Source organism: Ursus maritimus, unplaced genomic scaffold (assembly GCF_017311325.1).
Source record: "Ursus maritimus isolate PB19 unplaced genomic scaffold, ASM1731132v1 scaffold_12, whole genome shotgun sequence".
Classification (NCBI taxonomy): Eukaryota; Metazoa; Chordata; class Mammalia; order Carnivora; family Ursidae; genus Ursus; species Ursus maritimus.
The window spans coordinates 28,088,754-28,108,156 of NW_024423564.1; the positions used below are offsets into that span (position 1 = coordinate 28,088,754).

Consider the following 19,403-nt stretch of genomic DNA (forward strand, 5'->3'; position numbering starts at 1 on the left):
GATGCCAACTAGTATAAGGTGTTCTTCAAAAGAGGATGAATAAGAAGAGGAGTGGGAAGACATGGGCCTGGGGTAGGAAGGTAGTGGGGGAGATGGGAGTCTTGAGCATGAATATTTCTTTATAGACTGAAGAGATGGGAACCATTAGAAAGGAAGAGAGAAGTGTTATGGGATAATGAAGTAATGAGGCTCGAGAGCATACAGCTGAGCACAGGATCAAGGACACCTAGAGGAGGTAAGAATGGGTATGCATGCAGGGAAATGTGAGCAGGAATGGAGTATTAAAATTGAAGGGAATCAAACCCACTGGCCTCAGATTTCTAGGTGAAGGAGATCTCTTAAGAATCTAAGAATTAGAAATGGGGGCTTCAAGGAATTGGTAAGGATTTGGAACACTGAAGGGAAAGGAACGAGAGATGGTAGAAGACCATGAAAGCATTAGTCAGTAGTCTGAGCACTCAGCTGTGGTTGGAGACCACACCTGTAGTGATAACAGTTTGTATTGTGTATGATTTTTCGCCAGCAGTACTTAACTGCCTGGGTGTAGAAGTGGAGAAGGCGGATTTTAGCTATTTTTCCAGAGCTGTCATTTTTTTGGGTAGATGGAGCTAAAGGAAATATAGGGTATAAGTAGTTCAAGTGACCAATGATGTGTTGGTTGGATAGGGAAAGAAGGGGAGTTAGGAGGGGACATATAGGTAGGTTAGATGAAGGGATCCCAGAACTAGAGAAGTCAGAGGTAGAAAAGCAGGTTGGTGAGAGAGACAGGATAAGAAGTTATGGTCACAGAATGAGATGTTGGAGTTTAGGTATCTAATGTGGAATAGCTGCAAATGCTGGGATTACGTGCTGAAATGAACGAGAAATTAAGGTCACTGGAATTCAGAAATCAAGAGCCATGAGGCTAGCCTATTAGAGGAGTTATCTACGTGAACACTGAATTTTTCCCCATAGGGTAACAGGAGTTGGATAGAGAAAACGATTGTGAGCACGTACAAAGTCTTCAGGAAATGTGGGGAAATGACCAGGCAGTCAGCATATGGCAGAGATGAAGACAGATAAAGGGCAATATGGCATCTGCCTCAGGAAAATGTGCTTTTGCTTGAGAGTGCAGGAAGAACCAAGATAATACCCAGCCTCTGCCCGTACCACCCTTCCCCACTGCTTCCTCCCTGGCTGTGCTGTGTAAGAGGTGTGCAAGGATGAGCAGCTTGCACCAGAAATCAAGTCAGGTTTAATTACAGCAGTAAGAGAGCAAGTATCCTATGAAGAGGTTGAGGGTATAGGGAAGAGGTTTTAAGACCTCAGCGGAAGGAGTATTATAAGTAGAGACGGAAGTGAGGAAGCACAAAGCAGTCAAGAAGTAGAGGTGAGCTCTTTTTTTGCCACTTGCTGTGCCAGCCACACGCATCCCTGCCCCGTATAGCCGTTTTCAGAGAATTGAAGAAATCAAGGACTTTCTGCTCATGGCGTGGTGAGAGGATGGCAAATCCGTCAAGATCCAGAAAAAGAAGGATAATGTGAAGTTAAGAGTTCGATGCAGCAGATATGTAGTATACCTTGGTCATCACAAAGAAGGCAGAGAAGTACAGCAGTCTCTGCCCTCAGTCTTGGCAGTGAAGGAGCTGACATGAACCTGGCACAATGATTTGAACTGTATTAAAATTTTAAAAATTAAAAAAAAAAAAAGTAGAGGTGAAATCAGGGTAGGAGATGAAGTGAGGAGGTGCCTTCTGTTCTGTGCTGGAGAAGTTCAGGTTAGTGTGGCGTGCTTGAGACTGATAGCTTCAGCTATCCCTCCTTTGGCAGAAATTATTTTGATATAGGACTGCTTGAATGTCCCAGGGGTTTCACCACAGAAACATGCCTAAAAGGGCCAAGGCTGCCATGAGAAATTATAGAGTGGCAGGTATATCCTGGGAATGAGCAAGACTGCTGGACAGTGGGTGGGTAGATAGTGAAAGCCCTAATTTGGACACAGGTGGACTCCAGATATCCTAAAGCAGCACTGAAGAATCTGGTTGTGTATAATGATTTTTTAAAAGGCTAACCTTACTCTGGGAAAAAAATATATCTAGTATTGGCTGAATGAAGAAATGGAGCTTCATGATTAAGAGGACATTTGGAATCCAAGTACAGTAAACTTTTTGTCTTATAGCTATAACAGGAATGCGTGGCTCTGAAAATCAGTACAGCAAGTATATATTTAGCATCTGGTAGCTGAATAGCAGTCTCTTGTGACTGAGGATGATTTCCCATGGTTCTTTTTTGTATTCTGAAATGACTAATGGAGCCATCTGGGATCAGCAGATTTTACTTCCTGAAGGCTAGAAAAGTCTTATTTGACTTTATAATTCCCCACAATGTCAGGCCCAGTGCCTGACACTCAAGTATTAAATAAATGAGTGAATATGTGGAAGGTCAGTGTTCATTCTGATTTAGCTGTTTTTATCATTCCCTTTTGACTTCTATATAGTAGTTCGTTGTAACCTTATCTTATACTCTTTTTGTAGACCTTCTCAATAAATATTTGACATAGACATTATAATATCATTTTCTAGATAAGGAGACTGGCTTTAGAGAAGTTAGGTGACTTGTCCAGTATCTCACAGCTAATAAGTGGTAAAGCCAAAATTCAAATCAATTCCATTGGATTCTGAAGATCAGATGCTTTCTAGTATACTATAGTTAGAAATAACTGGGGCACCTGGGTGGCTCAGTTGTTAAGCGTCTGCCTTCGGCTCAGGGCGTGATCCCAGCGTTCTGGGATCGAGCCCCACATCAGGCTCCTCCCTGGAAGCCTGCTTCTTCCTCTCCCACTCCCCTTGCTTGTGTTCCCTGTCTCGCTGGCTGTCTCTATCTCTGTCAAATAAATAAAGTTTAAAAAAAAAATAACATAAGAGGCATGGGCGTGGCTTTATGTTTCCTGAGTGTCTCTTTTCCCCTCCTTTAAAAAAAAAAAAAAAAAGATAAAACTATAATCCAGTCCAGTCATGGTTCTCTTTCTCTTATGACACAAGAACCCTTATGACCTGAGATAGCAGCACTGTTTTCTGAAGCCTCTGGTGCCACTGAGAGTGTTCCTCCTGCCCACTTCGTATCTCAGCAGACAGTGCTCAGTGCAACACTGTTCCTAGAGTAGTCTTTATCTGAGTAGTTTACTATCATTTCATGATATTTGTATCTCTCACATTTTTAGATTGCTCTCAAATACCTCTGAAGCACTTTAAAAAAAATTGTGATAAAATAGACATAACACAAAATTTACTATTTTAACCATTTTCAGGGGTACAGTTTAGTGGCATTAAATACATTCACATTCACACAACTATCACCACCATCCATCTCTAAAACTTTTTCATCTTCCCTCAGGTTGTTGGCAGATTTATCTCCTTGAAGCCATAGATTGAGGTCTGTAGCTTCATTTTCTTGTTGGTTGTTTGGTCAGGGACCAGTTTCAGGTCCTAGAGGCTGTCTGTAGTTCCTTGCCACACAGCCCTCTCTGTAGGCCCTCTCATAACATGGCAGCTTGGTTCTTTAATGCCTACAGAGTTGTTTCTGACTCTCAAGGACGGCCTGGCCCCTTTTTAAAAGACTTCTACCTGCTTAAGTCAGGCCCACCAAAGATACTCAACATTCTGAACAAGCCCAAATGAACTTATTTGGAACCTTAAATACATCTGCAAAAATCCTTTCACTTTTTTGTCATAACATAATCTCATCATGGGGTGACATCTTGCCATACTCTGTTAGTTAGAAGCAAGTTCAACAAATTCCACCAACACTCAAGGGGAGGGGATTATAGAGGATGTGAACATGGCTGGGAAAAGATGGGAAGAACATACTATAGCCTGCCTGTATAGCTTACTTGTTTATCTATTTCACAGGGCTTTTTATCAGCAATTGGACATCCTTTCCCCAAAATGATTTTTAATCATGGAAGGAAAAAGAGGACTTGGGACTATCTTGAATTTGAAGAAGAAGAAGACAAACAGTTAGCAGACTCTATGGCTTCTCTGGCCTATCTGGTATTTGTACAGGGCATCAGTATTGATCAGCTTCCAATGGTCTTAAGGTAGGAGTTAATGTTTGGTTTATTCATGTAATTTTTCTAAAAGGAGTATGAAACTCATTAATCTAATTTCCAGTATATGTTTATTAATGTACTAATACATTTTAAATGAAGTATAAAAAAACGCTGTTTTTATTAATAATACTGCCTATCATCTATTAAAGCCAGTGGTACTCAAATAGTGAAAAGGTGTTGGGGAGAGTGGGAGGGTTGAAACAGACATAGTGATGGGGACAAGAATCAGAAAGTGTGAAGCCAAACCCAATCAAGGGCTTGGTTTTGAAGCTGTTGGGATCACCCTGGTCCTTACAGGAGGGAACTGGTCAGTTACCCATGGGATGGTCTAAATTGCCATAATCTTTTAACTGTATTACTCATGTAATCCTGAGTATTTATATATCCAGCCTCAATCCCTTTTAATCCAACTCTTTCAAAACACTAAGAATAGTCCCTAATGAAAACCCTTCAGTGGCTACTTATTGCTCTAAAGTCTAAAAATCTTCACATGAGACTAGCTTATGCATAATCTGGTCACTGCTTGATTGTCCTGATTCTCCTTCTACTACCTTTTCTCTTATTTACTATGCTCCAGTAACACAGACCTTTTTTTGATTTCTTATTCAAATGTGTCATGAACCTTTCTGCTATAGGGCCTTTGTATATGCTTAGACCATCTCTAATCTTAAATGTCACTTTATGAGGAAAGTCTTCATTCATCACCCAATTTAGGTTGAATCTTCTGTTGTAATTATCTTGACCTTGTCCTCCTTTTCCCATAAAGTTTATCAAAATTATTTTTTAAATAAATACATAACTTTATAATGTAATACCTTTTGGACTTTAATATCCATGATGATAAGGATTACATGCTTGTCTTGCAGGCCACAGGTGTATTTCTTTGTGTGCATTTATATATACCTGGGGATATATTTCTATGTAAATATTGCAATAATGGTTAGCACTTTCCTGTTCACCATGTATTAAACAATATGCAGACAGCTTTGTATGCATTATCTAATCTTTACAATACTGTGAAATAGAGCATTCTCATTTTACGGATGAAAATAACAGGCTTAGACAAGTTAGGATACCAGTCAACATCATACAACTTAACTAGTGGGATAGGTAGATTCAAACAGTTCTGTCTGAGTAGGTGATGGTACAGTGGTGAGCATAGCTGCCTTTCAAACAGTTCTGTCATTGTACCACCAAAATGACTTAGGTATGTATGTTGGTTTGCTAAGGCTGCCATAATGAAACACCACAAACTGGATAGTTTTAAAATAACAGAAATTTGTTGTTGCGTAGTTTGGAGGATAGAAGTCCAAGGTCAGGGTGTGGGCATGATTGGTTCCTTCAGAGAATCTGTTTCATGCCTGTCCCGTTTGCTGGTGGTTTGCTGGAAATCCTTGGTGTTCCTTGGCTTGTACATCTGTCACTTCATTCTGCCTTCAGGTTCATATGGCGTTCTCTCTGTGTATGTCTCTGTCCACCTTTCCCTTTATTAGAAGGACACCAGTTGTACTAGATTAGGGCTCACACTAATGACTTCACTTTATCTCCAGAGTGAGGAGGTTCTTTTTCTGCCCCTGCCCATCCCAATTAAAAAAAAAAAAAAAAAGGTGGCCCTAACTCCAAATAAGGTCATATGCTGAGGTTCTTTCTGGATGTTAGGATTCCAACATTTCTTTTTTGAGGTGGGCACTTTCAACCCTTAACAGTATTTATGTATGTAAAATTTCTAAAAATGTACGTGTATGTGATATATACATATATATGTTGTCTATTTTAGCCCATCGTACCTTTTGCAATTTAATATGGGGCATATTGAAGTCTTTTTGCAAAGGTAAGATCATTTAGATGGCATCTCAGAATTAAATAGTAGTTTTAAAGGAGTTCTTAAGAGTGGGGGAGACTACCTTCTCTTTGCCAGACCCTAATTAATTGGTTATTTTATAAAACAGTGATGTAAATATGAGACAAAATGAGTAAAAGAGGTTTTACAACAAAAAATCTCTTTTAAAAAACTAAAATACTGTCTTCTAAGGGAATTTCCAGTCATCTGCGTCTGAGATTTCTTCTCTTATTTCAAAAGTTGGTAAGTTAAAACACCTCTGTCCCACTGCAGCCTCCTCAATCTAAGAGGTGGTCAGTAAAAGAAGTTCATCCATGTTTTTGTTTCGTTGACACAATCTGAAGTACATTGAAAGGAAGGAGGTGTCTTGACCCCACCTTTTTATAACTTACAGTATTAGATTATTGACAGTGATTATATCCAATAACTTTTCTTATATGAGGCACTAAGAATGCAAGTCTTTCTCTTTAAAAAAATTACAAAGTAACAAATATGTATGATTCTTCCAGATATTTAAGAATTTTGCAAAATTCTATACGCTTTGTGTTTTCTTGTAACATGTTTAAATTATCTCTTGCGATCAATCAGGACCTTTCAGTAGTATTCCATAGGAACATTAGTGACAGTTTATCAATCCCATCTCTTCCCAGGTGATGGAAGATTTGTAACATGGCAAATGTCCAAAGCCTCGGCCTACAAGGCAGGAATTTCCAAGGGTCTCCTGGCACAAGTAGTTATTAACTCTGTAAATTTACTGTATTATGTATGTCTTAATGGTTTTACATTCTTTTTAGTCACTGTTATATTCATACAATGAGAATATATATTGATTTGAATCTTAAATTCTATATTCTTAAGATTTCCAAACTATTTAGTCATTAAACAAAAACACTTTTAACTCCTTGCATGGTTAGAATAAGAACTTAGGCATTAGATAATATTTTTTGCCACAGAGCTTAAATATTTAGTTAACAAAGATTATGCACCTTTAAAAAAATATTATCACAAATGGAAAGCATTTACTTCTTGTATAAAAAGAATTGAAAAGATTTTACAGATTAATCAACTAGAATACATAGTATATTAAAGTCTTTAAATTTCAATTTTCCTTTATTTTTCCTAAAATGAAGAATCATTCTAAAGCAGTTTAGAAAACCATGTTGATAAATTTTAATATTCTCTTCCAGAACAGAAGAGTCTGTTTTCTCCAAAGGAGTGGTAAGATTTGTTTGCACCCATTGTAATTTACACACAGCTACTGTCAACAAATACAGCTGTTGATTTTGCTATATATGTATCTCTGCATATATTTTAATCTGTAGGATCTGTTGGAGAATGGTTTATTGAGAATAGAAGACAACAGTCTACTTCACCAGTACTTAGAAATCAAGAGCTTTCTTACTGTACCTCAGGTAAGTAAAATGTGTATTCTAATTTTGACATAGCCCCTTTCTATTCTGAACTTAAGGTCTTTTCAGACTCTTCTCCATATCCTTTGAAAACTCTAGTGCCATGTGTTCAGTAAAACTTGCTGTGATGAAGGAAGCGTTCTAGCTCTGATACAGTATGAAAGCCACTAGCCACACTGAGCACTAGAAATGTGACTAAAGTTGATTAAGGAACTGAATTTTTAATTTAATTTAAATTAATTTAAACTTAAATAGCTATATGTGGCTAATGGCCATCATAGTTGATAGCATAACACCCAGTGGAAAAACATAATTCTCTTGACACTTTGTTTCTGTAGGGACCTTGGAAATGAAGCTCCTTTACTCATAACTCAAGTCCTAAGGACTCCATCAAGGCATGCCTGGACTCATTACTAGAATGACATTTTGTTTTTTCCTCCTGTGATTTATTTTACTTTGTACTATTTGTTAGTTATCATAGCCAAGTAGGTCTTAAGATGTTGATGTAGAAACATGTTTTTCCACTATTTAAAGAAAAACATGGTGATTGTTACTAAATTAACACTGATTGTTTTTAATGAGTGGATTATGTTTTTGCATGTCCGATTTCATTTTTTGCCACCCTAGACAGAATTGTAAATTACAACTGACTTCTAAATTTACGCTTTGTAAGACCCCACTCAGTTTTAATTACAAAATGGATTGAATTTAGCTTCCTTAGATGTTACAGTGGAATCAAAGGCTCGGGGAGAGGCAGCTGGGTGGCTTAGTCGGTTAAGCGTCTGCCTTTAGCTCAGGTCATGATCTCAGGCTCCTGGGATGGAGCCCTGCATCTGGCTCCCTGCTCAGTGGGGAGTCTGCTCCCCTCCTCCCCCCCGCTCATGTCCTCTCTCTCTAATAAATAAAATGTTTTAAAAAATAAAAATAGGGGTGCCTGGGTGGCTCAGTCGTTGAGCGTCTGCCTTTGGCTCAGGGCATGATCCCGGCGTTCTGGGATCGAGCCCCACATCAGGCTCCTCTGCTGAAAGCCTGCTTCTTCCTCTCCCACTCCCCCTGCTTGTGTTCCCTCTCTCGCTGGCTGTCTCTATCTCTGTCAAATAAATAAATAAAATCTTTAAAAAAAAATTAAAAATAAAAATAAAGAAGCTCAGGGAAAAATTTACTTAATTTTTAAATCTCCTACCTTCACATCTCTGAAATTTTAGTATCCACCATTCATAATATCATTGTCTATTGTCAGTGTAATCTATTAACATCTGAATTTTATTTTTTAATTTCCAGGGCTTAGTCAAAGTAATGACACTTTGCCCCATTGAGACATTGGTATGTAAATGTTTTGGGACTAAATAATAATGAATTACTTGTGAGAAATTTTAATGAATAATTTATAATTGACTCTTGCACAACACAGGGATTAGGGGTGCTAACCTCTAGCACAGTTGAAAAGCCATGTATAACTTTTGACTCCCCAAAGACTTAACTACTAATAGCCTCCTATTGACGAGAAACCTTACTGCTAACAAAACAGTTGGTTAACATATCGTTTGTATATGTATTATATACTATATGTATATAATAAAGTAAGCTGGAGAAAAGAAAATGTTAAGAAAATTATAAGAAAAAAATCATAAGGAAAAAACATTTACAGTACTGTATTGTATTTATCGAAAAAATCCGCTAAGTGGACCTGCACATTTCAAACTCATGGTGTTCGAGAGTCAACTATAATCTTCACTTTATGTAACAATATTATTTGTTTTATTTTAGAGGAAAAAGAGTTTAGCTATGCTTCAACTGTATATTAACAAGTTGGATTCACAAGGCAAATATACGTTATTTAGGTATGTATCAAGAATGGTTTTCAAGTATGTAGTTGATTAAAAACCAAATTAATGCCATTTAATTATTCCAGGTTCTAGTATTTAAGTATGTTTTACATTTAAGTCGACTCTACTTGGAAGCCTTATTATAATAAATTCTCTTAATAGGTAGAGGAGGGTTAGTCAAATATTATGGATACATATTATATGAATAATAGTATTTCAGTTCAACTAATTGAAATATTCTAAAATTAAAAGACTAGAGAGAGATTAAATAAGAGATTGATAAGGGTCCTGCTAGATAGACCTTTACATGTCAATAATCTCCATTATTCACTGTTGAAATTAATTGTTCTGGAGTTATAACTTTGATAGGCTATTCACTATAAGTTAATAGTAGAGATTATTAATAGTGCTGTTTAAGGGGGAAAAGATTCTAGCAACTTTCCCAGTTAAAGAGCAGCAAACTTTTGTGTGAAGGGCCAAACAGCAAATACATGCTTTATGCATCACAGTCTCTGTTGCAACGACTCAACTTTGTCTTTGTAATGGGGGGTGGATGTGTTCCAATAAAACAGAACAGGCACCAGGCTGAATTTGGCCTGCAGACCTAGTTTGTTGACATACCTCGCAGTAAATAAAAATGAGTTAAAAATAGATTTGGGCAATGTCAAACTGCCAAGGAGTCTTTTTTGAGGATTGGCCAATACTAGCACCCTTGATCCCATCTTCACTTCTATTGATAAGACTTAGATCAAGTTTATGAAATTTCCATTTGATGCTTAGTTCTTATACCAGCTTTCCTGTTCTTATCCACCTATTATCCCTACCAAGAAATCCCCCCCTTTCTTCTTAAGCTAGTCATACTGAGTTTTCTTTCTTTGTAATTAAGTTAGTCTAAAGACTAGTCTACTTTCACAGGGAGTAATTTTGGGAGTTTTTAGGCTATTATACTAGTGCCCATTTTTGCCATGTCAAATCATTGCAACTATATGCAAAAAAGATTCACATTTGGTTTAATAGAAATTTCTTGTTGGAAAGATCCAGTTAAAATAGAATTTGCCAGTTAGAGCAGTATCCCAAGTAACTTGGTAATTGATCACCTTGCTAACTGTCTTCACTGATTGTTGTATTTCTGGAAATAACACATGGCCTGTTTGAATTTGTTAAGATTTTCATCATCATTTAAGTATAACATGCAGTCGAGGACAAATTCAAATGTTTTGTAATTTTGCTTTTAAGGTGCTTATTGAATACAAGTAATCATTCAGGTGTGGAGGCTTTCATTATTCAGAATATCAAAAATCAAATTGATTTGTCATTAAAGGTAAGAGCATAGCTAAGACGTTGATTATCTTTTTTATTTTGTAGGATATATTCATTCATTTGTGCAATACATCAATGTGGACTTTGTCCTGTGGGCTTTTTCTGTATCTGTATTAGGGCATATTTTTTCACCATTTCTGTTTTTCAAAAACCCGAATTTTGAAATTTTGTTAACTATATATTTAATAGTATTAATTCTTTGAGCTGAGAATATGACTTTGTTTTGCTCTATACTTATGAAATATTAATGGAAACTTAAGTCTACTCTGTTTATGAATAGTCAGTAATTCTACATTGAAAAGAGAGAGAAAGAATGAATGTATCGATGTTTTCAAACTGGTAGCTTATTCCCAGTGTCTAGAAAAAGTGTGAAAGAATGGAAATGAAAGTTTAAAAAATATATTTTAAATGTGTAGTGTTTATTTTTATGGTATGAAGGTATTAGAAAAACACATAAATTAATCAACTGTTACTTAAAATCTTACCCAATTTTTATTTTGCTTTTCAGGGAACACATAACAACAAATGGTTTACAGGCCCACAGCTGATTTCACTTCTAGATTTGGTACTCTTTCTCCCAGAGGGTGCTGAAACAGATTTACTCCAAAACTCAGATAGGTAAGGTGACCATTACTAAGGTTCATGTAGTAAATTCACAAAAAAATGTGAAACCCCTGCTTAGTGAACCTAAACAAAGAAGATGTATTTTCCTGTTACGTTATGATCTATGGCTAATTGATAAAATTACATAAAGATTTCCTCTTTCCAAAAGTATGACCAACAGAATGATTTTATACCTACGATTTGCCCTGCATTCCAATATACAACTCATAGGGATTTGTAACTATAGCACTAGTGACTAAAAACTAAGAATTTCATATATATAACTTATATAAAAGACATGTGGTTTGAGTTTTATTGTTTTGTTTTCTAGGACATTTTATATATACACACACACACACACACACATATATATATATATATAAATTTCTATCTCATGTAATTTTACTTTCAGTCTACTAGCATGGATGATGACAAGTGGTTGTAAGCTTTTATAAAAGGAATCTTAAAGTCCAGGCAGTAAGTGATGTTACTCTCAAGTATTAGAGATAACAAGACTCTCTCAGGGGAAAAGAATAGTAATTTTCACAATTGTATTTTGTGAACTTGGAGAACAAGAGTGATAATTACTACTCCAAAAGATGTGTTAAGGGGAATAACTTCTAATGGCAAACATAATTGTAAAAATATACCCTAGGTTTTAACTTATTTATTCATTGAAATTGCTGATTATATAAAACCATACTGTAAGTAACAAATTATATATTTTTAATTAACAGGATAATGGCTTCATTAAATTTATTGAGATATTTGGTTATCAAAGATAATGAAAAAGACAATCAAGTAAGTGATTTTTTTTTTTAAATACACAAGCCAACATTTAATATCTTACCCAGTTACAAAGGCTAAGAGAAGTACCAGCAGTTATTCTAAAACCTGAAGTTAATTCCCAGGAGGCCTTACCACCCCACACCCAGCTTCCCTTTCCTTTTCCTACTGAACCTCTGCCATCTTGCTGCAAGCATTGCTTAGCTCTGTCAGCTAGACACATTGCAGGTCCTGAGTTAACTAAATTTTTGGAGTGTGCATATGTTTGGGTGTCTTGTTCAGTTACCTCCACCTGTAGGTCATGGTTTAAGTCTAAGCTGTCTAAAAATCATCTGATAATTTGATACCCCCCCCCCACCAGATATGACTAATGGAAGCATTTTCAGCACTAAAACTGAAATCTGCTAAAACCACCTTTTGGATAATGTGTAGGAAGTTTTTTTTGTTTTTTTCTTAATAGTGCATCATTAGAGGTATTCAGTGAAGACGAAACTATTTGAGGGAGATTTGTCATACAGTAAAATTAGATTTGCTTTTTATCTTCTTTCTTTCTACCTATTTTCTATTCTAATAGTTGCTTTCCCATAATGTGTCATCTCTACTAACTGTAACTGCCTGAATCACATATGTAGTTCATCTGTTTTTGTTTTTTTAAGACAGTAATAAAAGAAATGAAAGTATTTTTTCACAGGACTTGAGCTCACGACCCTGAGATCAAGACCTTGAGCTGAAATCAAAAGTCAGGACACTTAACCGACCAAGTCCAGGAGCCTCTGATTTTTATATAAGAATACCAAAGAGCTTTTTGAAAGAAAATTTAAGTAAATCATGATTTGGAATGAAAAGTTTGTAAGAAAAGTAGCAGTTTCCTTCCCTCTTAACTGAATTTAGTAGATTCAGTGAGTTGACCACCTATTCATCCCTCTTCAGCCAAAAATAGTTATTTGCTATTACTGACTAGTGTTTATTCTTCCCCAATATCTTATTGTGAAGCTTTCTAAACATACAGCCAAGTTGAAGATAATTTTACAGTGATCACTCACTGATTTAACTGCCACCAAGATGCTACCATTAACATTTTACTCTACTTTTATCATATATCCATCTCTCTACCTTCTGTTCACCAGTGTCTTGGTTTTTTTATGCACTTCATAGTAAACTACAAACCGCATACTTTCCCCTAAATATTTCAGTAAACAGTTAAATATGTCTGCAGTTTTTCTGAGATAAAATTTACATAAAATGAAATGCAAGATTTTAAGTGTGTATCTCTGAGTTTCAACAGATGGATAGATCTGTGTTATTCCAAATCTTTATCAAATATAAAACATTGCTGTCATCAGAAGTTCCCTGTGTTCTTTTTAACTTTTCTTATTTTTTACCTTTCCTAGATAATGAAAGGATCTTTAACTTGCACAGGGGCACATACCTAGTAAGTGGTAGAGATAGCTATGATCTCAGGCAATGGCCAGAACCTTTGAGTCACAAAGTATATCCTGACTCCTAAAGGAGCTTCTGGTAAACAATAGAAAAGATAGTAAGTGAAATTCAGCAGCAGTGGAGGCCCTGAGGCTTCAGGAAGGTGTCCTTAGAGTAAGGTATGAGTTTACTTTTTTTAGTAATCAGGAAAGGCCATACCTAAAGATCTGATTTGCCTGATAGGGAGAAAAAGAATCTTTTTGATTAAGAGTGATAAATTTATTAGATATGGAACACAGTGTGCTAGAGGGGCAGCAAATGGGCCTTTGCCTAGAGAGGGAAGACAGAGCAGTTTAGCATTGTGGAATATCTCCTGTCACACCTACAGATGCCTCACTTTTATTTGGCTCGAACATTGTATGGTAAAGAAAAGACTATAACCAGTTTATAAGATTGTTTTCTTATTTAATGGTGTAAAAAAATTTCTTGGGGGAGCACCTGGGTGGCTCAGTCAGTTGAATGTATGCCTTCAGCTCAGGTCATGATCCCAGGGTCCTGATCGAGCCCTGAGTTGGGCTTCATGCTCAGCGGGGAGCCTGCTTCTCCCTCTCTCCCCTGCTCATGCTGTCTCAGTATCTTTCTTTCTCTCAAATAAAATCTTTAAAAAAAAATTTCTTGGGAATCAAATATTCCAAAGTTATTACCATTCAAGTTACCATAAGAATTATTATACCAAGGAGATTAGCAAAAAACCTGAATCCAAGATGGCAACCTGATATCTTTGAGACATCTTAAGAGCCTATTTGTTCATCACAGAAGCATTTCTCCCAAGTGCAATTATAATAGGTCATATAGAAACATGACCGGTAAATCTGTCTGCTATAGTTAATCAAAAATGACAGCTTCTGAGTTTTTAGAAATTTTGATTAAAGAAGAAACAAAATGATACCCTATGAGACTAAATTATGGGGAGTTTTATTCAAAGACTCCTCCCAGTACCTTTTTTTTTTTTTAAAGATTTATTTGAGAGAGAGCATGAGCCTGGGGGTGGGGAGCATAAGGAGGGGCAGGGGGAGAGGGAGAGAATCTCCAGCCAACTCCCTGCTGAGGAGGAAGCCTACCACAGGGCTTGATCCCAGGACCCTGAGATCATGCCCTGAGCTGAAATCAAGAGTCAGATGCTTGGGGCACCTGGGTGGCTCAGTCAGTTAAACGTCTGACTTCAGCTCAGGTCATGGTCTTAGAGTCCTGGGATTGAGCACTGCATCAGGCTTCCTGCTCAGTGGGGAGTCTGCTTCTCCCTCTCCCCCTCCCTATGCTCTCTCACTCACTCTTTATTTCTCTCAAATAAATAAAAAATAAAAAAAAAAAAAAAAAAAGTTAGATGCTCAACCGAGTAAGCCACCCAGGCACCCCCCTACCACTACTTATTTTTGACCAGTTAAGCATCTGAGAGGTGAACTAGTCAGATGAAAAGCTAAGAAGCAATCAGAAAGGTACACAGGAAAATTAAGAACAGGATCATTCAAATACAAAACAAAGTGATTCATAATTGAATAATCCATTTCTTTTCCTGCTATCTTGGGTTGCTGTCAGCTGACTTATTCTTTTCATAAGTCATTCCCCTCTTCACCCTATTTCTCTTCACCCTATTATCCCTCTGCATAAGTTATAAGCACCTTCTCCCACACTTCAGCTTCACAAAACTTTTCTTGAGCCTCCATCTCTACTGGTAAAACCAACTTAGTTTTTATACCTAGTGTTCTGTTTGGTAAGTATCTTTATTTATTTATTTTGATAGGTATCTTTAATTTTTTTTTTTTAAGATTTTATTTATTTATTTGAGAGAGAGAGAGACAGCCAGTGAGAAGGGGACACAAGCAGGGGGAGTGGGAGAGGAAGAAGCAGGCTCCCAGCGGAGGAGCCTGATGTGGGACTCAATCCCGGAACACCGGGATCACGCCCTGAGCTGAAGGCAGACGCTTAGCACCTGATCCACCCAGGCACCCCTAAATGTTGTTTTGAATTACAGTAATTTATTCTACACAGCCCATAATAATTTTATCCCTCACCTTCTGTCCTGTCTACTCATACACTTTCCCATCTGCCTGCTTACCCATTTTTTGTCCTAAATTGATATTATAATATGTAGAATGAAAGCAGGAAAACCATGGGAGATTGTAAAGGCCACAAGTATCAGGAATTTTTAAAAACTGAATTATGTAATGTATGTAGATTTGCTTTTCATTTAGGAAAAAATCTATAAATATCTGGCATGTATATACACATACCTATAATTCCATATAATCCATATATTGGGTTTTCATTTATTGAAACATATGCCTTATGTATTATTTGCAGAACCAGATGACTTCAAGGTGATACACATACCTTATTATTACAATATTAATAATAGAAACAATAGAAGTTCTACAGTATTACTTGATAAATAATCCTATGCAAATAAGGAGAAGGGAAATTGGATGTTACTCATTTTCTTCTTTTATTTCTTCATTATCATGGTTGACTATATCCTTTACAGGTCCCTGTCTGTTCCAGCAATAAATTTCATTATCTTTTAGAACTGCTTAGTCTTCCTTTTTTGAGATAGGCTACAGTGCATTTTGAATTATATAGGTAAGTTTTAAAACTGAAAAAACTTCCATTACTTCATAAGTGAGTCTACTTGGGAAAAATTAAAAGCAGACATTTGTGAAAACTTCACATTTTTATTTTTATCCTTACAACTATTTTTTTAATTATTAAGTTTCTTTTTCTAGACATTGAAGATAAATCTTAAAATGATTTTCTTTGTAGTATCTTTTAAAGATCTAGTAACCTTATAAGAGAAAATATTCTTATTTTCACAGCTTCTACACTCCTACATGCTTCTAAAATTATTACAGTTCATCGTATGAAAGATTTGTGGAATTATGCAGAACAGAATGCACAGCATGTTTTCTGTAGCCTAATTTTGCCACAATTTTATTGCCTTTTAAGTTTTAGGATTATGGGCCATATATTAAATTATTGTCATTAAAAACAACTAAGCTCTTGGGTTGCCTGGGTGGCTCAGTCAGTTAAGCGTCCAACTCTTGGTTTCAGCTCAGGTCGTGAGATCAAACCCCTCATTGGGCTCCATGCTTAGCACAGAGTCTCCTTGAGATCCTCTCTCCCTCTCTCTCTAAAATCAATCAATCTATCTTTAAAAATAAAAACAAGGGGCACCTGTGGGTGGATCAGTCAGTTAAGCATCTGCCTTCAGCTCGGGTCATGATCTCAAAGTCCTAGGATTGAACCCCGAGTCCGGCTCCCTGCTCAGCAGGGAGTCTGCATCTCCCTCTGCCTGTGTCTCCCTTCCCCCGATCGTGCTCGCTCTCTTTCTCAAATAAATAAATAAAATCTTTATTTAGTAGCCATATCTGAATATTTAAAATGTGAGTTAAAAATTTCTTTAATTAAAAATTCAGTTTCTCATTGGCATTGGATGGGGCCATTTTAGATCGTTGAATCTTAACATATGGTCCTACTCAGAATCACCTGGGGATTTGTTCTTTTATGCATATAAATGCAAATTCCTGGGTTTAGCCCTAAATCTACTCAGTCTCTGAGTAAAGCACAGAAATCTACATTTTTAACTAGCATAGTGAAGTTTGAGAACCTCTATATAATTATGAATTATGAATAAAATCTATTTTATGAGATGTATGTATACATGATAAAAGATACTATTTAAAACTGAATCAAAAGTTGATTACAAAATAGGTTTTCAAGTAGTCCACTTCTAGTTAAGGGTAATTAGGTTCCTAAGTTTCCCTTTTCTTACCTAAGATATTTTCCTTTGTAAAGAGTACCTGGAAAACTTAATACTACTGAGTTTTCTCTTTCCTCTTCCGTCTCCACTCTCTCTCCACTTGTCTCATTCTTTCTCTTCCCCGTACCTCAGCCCCTCTCCTCCCATTTACCTTTCTTCCTAATAAAATTAAGACTTTATGACTCTCCTACTTTAAGTACTATAGGAGGAAGTGCTCTTGGAGTAAAAACTTCTAATATGGATGACAGAATAACCCTAAGCTGTCTTAGGCAGGTAAAATCTCTGTCTACATTGATCACCGGAAAGTTCATAACAACTCTGTTAGAAATGTCTCCTCAGTGGGTGCCTGGGTGGCTCAGTCAGTTAAGCATCTGCCTTCAGCTTGTGTCATTATCCCAGAGTCTTGGAATCGAGCCCTGAGTCGGGCTTCCCGCTTAGTGGGAGGCCTGCTGCTCCCTCTCCCTGCTGCTCCCCCTGCTTGTACTCTCTCTCTGTCAAATAAATAAATAAAATCTTAAAAAAAAAAAAAAGGAAAGAAAGAAAGAAAAAAGAAATGTTTCCATCAGGGCACCTGGGTGGCTCAGTCGGTTAAGTGTCTGCCTTTGGCTTAGGTCATGATCTCCGGGTCCTGGGATCAAGCCCCACTCAGCAGGGAGTCTGCTTCTCCCTCTCCCTCTGTGATCTCTCTCGCTTTTGCTCTCTCTCAAATATAACCTTAAAAAAAAAAGTTTCCATCAATAGGGAAGGGAAAGAATCCTCTAGAACTAGATCTGTGACAAGGGTATCAAATGAAAGGTCATGAGTTGAAGGAATATATAATGTAGTCATTGTAGGGATGGTTTTTACAGGAAGGGAAATGTCTCATCATATGGATTAGTCTCAAATAATTTTCTCATGAGTAGAACTTGTAAGTTACAGACTTCAAAATCAGGAGCTGTCCATATGGTATATTAATGAGTACACTGTTCAGGGTACATTTTTGTTTTTATTGGTATTCACATAGAATAGCTAGATGTAATAGTGAACGTATTATTAAAGAGTAAACTATCTTGGAAGGTAAGGATCAGATTTTATTTTTGTTTCTCCAACTCTCAACATGTGTTTAATAGTAATAGACAATTAAGAAATGTTGAACCAAATAACTAATTATTTCATTAATTCTTCTGAACAGACTGGATTATGGACAGAACTTGGAAGGATTGAGAATAATTTCTTAAAGCCACTCCATACAGGACTTAATATGTCAAAAGCACATTATGAAGCAGAAATTAAAAACAGCCAAGAAAATAGCCAAGGTTGGTAATGTGCAATTTCATTTTTGGTTAGGTCTAAAAATTAGTCCAATTTTAGAACTGTCAGTTATATTCAAAATAAAGAACTTTTTAATCTCATACTTGTTTATTTTCTAACAAACAAGGAACCATGACAGCTAAGTCATTTTATTTGTAATTAAAATGATTTTTAGGAGATCTGTAAGCCAGTTAACACTGACATTGGGTTAACAAAGATTTAAACCAAATTGAAGCATGTTCTGGTTTAAAACCAGATTAAGATTGATTAAGAATCTAATTATATTAAAAGTATTTTTGTTTGGATATTACACTAACTTGGGTATGGCTCTGTCCATCCTCACCCTCAAGTAAATCTATATAAATTACGAAAAAGAATCTTAGATCCCAGAATTACTTTTTAAAGTCAGCAAGCAATTCTATAATAATCTTCTGCTCTTTTCTGTATAGCTATGGGGTATTTCTTATAGGCATTACTAGAAATTTTTTTTTTAGTGTAATAGGTATAATAATGTAAGTAGCTTATAAATTGATTATTGAAGTCTGAGAGTTGTTTTTAATGGTAAAATGTGACACATGATTTTTTTTCTTCTCTTACAGAAGTCCAGAAGTCTAAAGATCTTTGTTCTGTAACTGTAGGTGGAGAAGAGATCCCGAATATGCCTCCTGAAATGCAGCTTAAGGTAGATCTGAAATTTTCCTAAGCTATAACCTGCTGAAGACTTGTTTTTTTGCTTTAACAGCAATATTAATATAACAATAATTTCCCTTGGCACTGCAGGTCCTACATTCAGCTCTTTTCACATTTGATTTGATTGAAAGTGTTTTGGCTCGAGTAGAAGAACTCATTGAAATAAAAACAAAGTCTGCCCCTGAAGAAAACATTGGGATAAAGTGAAACCTCCACTTCCTAAATAAAAACTAGTAAAATACTGTATTTTCCATTATGATTATTTAATACCTTTATAAAAAATTCTCTGTAAAATACTGCTAGAAAAATAAATGTAGCT

At 36.3% G+C, this 19,403-nt stretch overlaps 1 protein-coding gene and 1 pseudogene across 3 annotated transcripts in view; both read left to right on the forward strand.

Annotated features, from left to right (window-relative positions):
• GLMN (glomulin, FKBP associated protein) overlaps positions 1-19,330 on the forward strand; it is a 33,725-nt gene extending 14,395 nt beyond the window's left edge. For 2 of the 3 annotated variants that reach the window (XM_008697709.2, XM_008697711.2), the window contains 12 exons: positions 3,888-4,075; positions 5,865-5,918; positions 7,115-7,145; positions 7,250-7,339; positions 8,618-8,659; positions 9,104-9,177; positions 10,399-10,483; positions 10,991-11,100; positions 11,823-11,886; positions 18,276-18,399; positions 18,994-19,076; positions 19,175-19,330. In XM_008697709.2, the coding sequence (XP_008695931.1) occupies positions 3,888-4,075; positions 5,865-5,918; positions 7,115-7,145; positions 7,250-7,339; positions 8,618-8,659; positions 9,104-9,177; positions 10,399-10,483; positions 10,991-11,100; positions 11,823-11,886; positions 18,276-18,399; positions 18,994-19,076; positions 19,175-19,291 (1,062 nt within the window). In that variant the 3' untranslated portion in view covers positions 19,292-19,330. The remainder of the gene's footprint in view (positions 1-3,887; positions 4,076-5,864; positions 5,919-7,114; positions 7,146-7,249; positions 7,340-8,617; positions 8,660-9,103; positions 9,178-10,398; positions 10,484-10,990; positions 11,101-11,822; positions 11,887-18,275; positions 18,400-18,993; positions 19,077-19,174) is intronic. The other variant, XM_008697710.2, reaches the window with a different exon arrangement.
• LOC121101990 lies at positions 184-3,251 on the forward strand (annotated as a pseudogene).
• Positions 19,331-19,403: the final 73 nt, after the last annotated feature.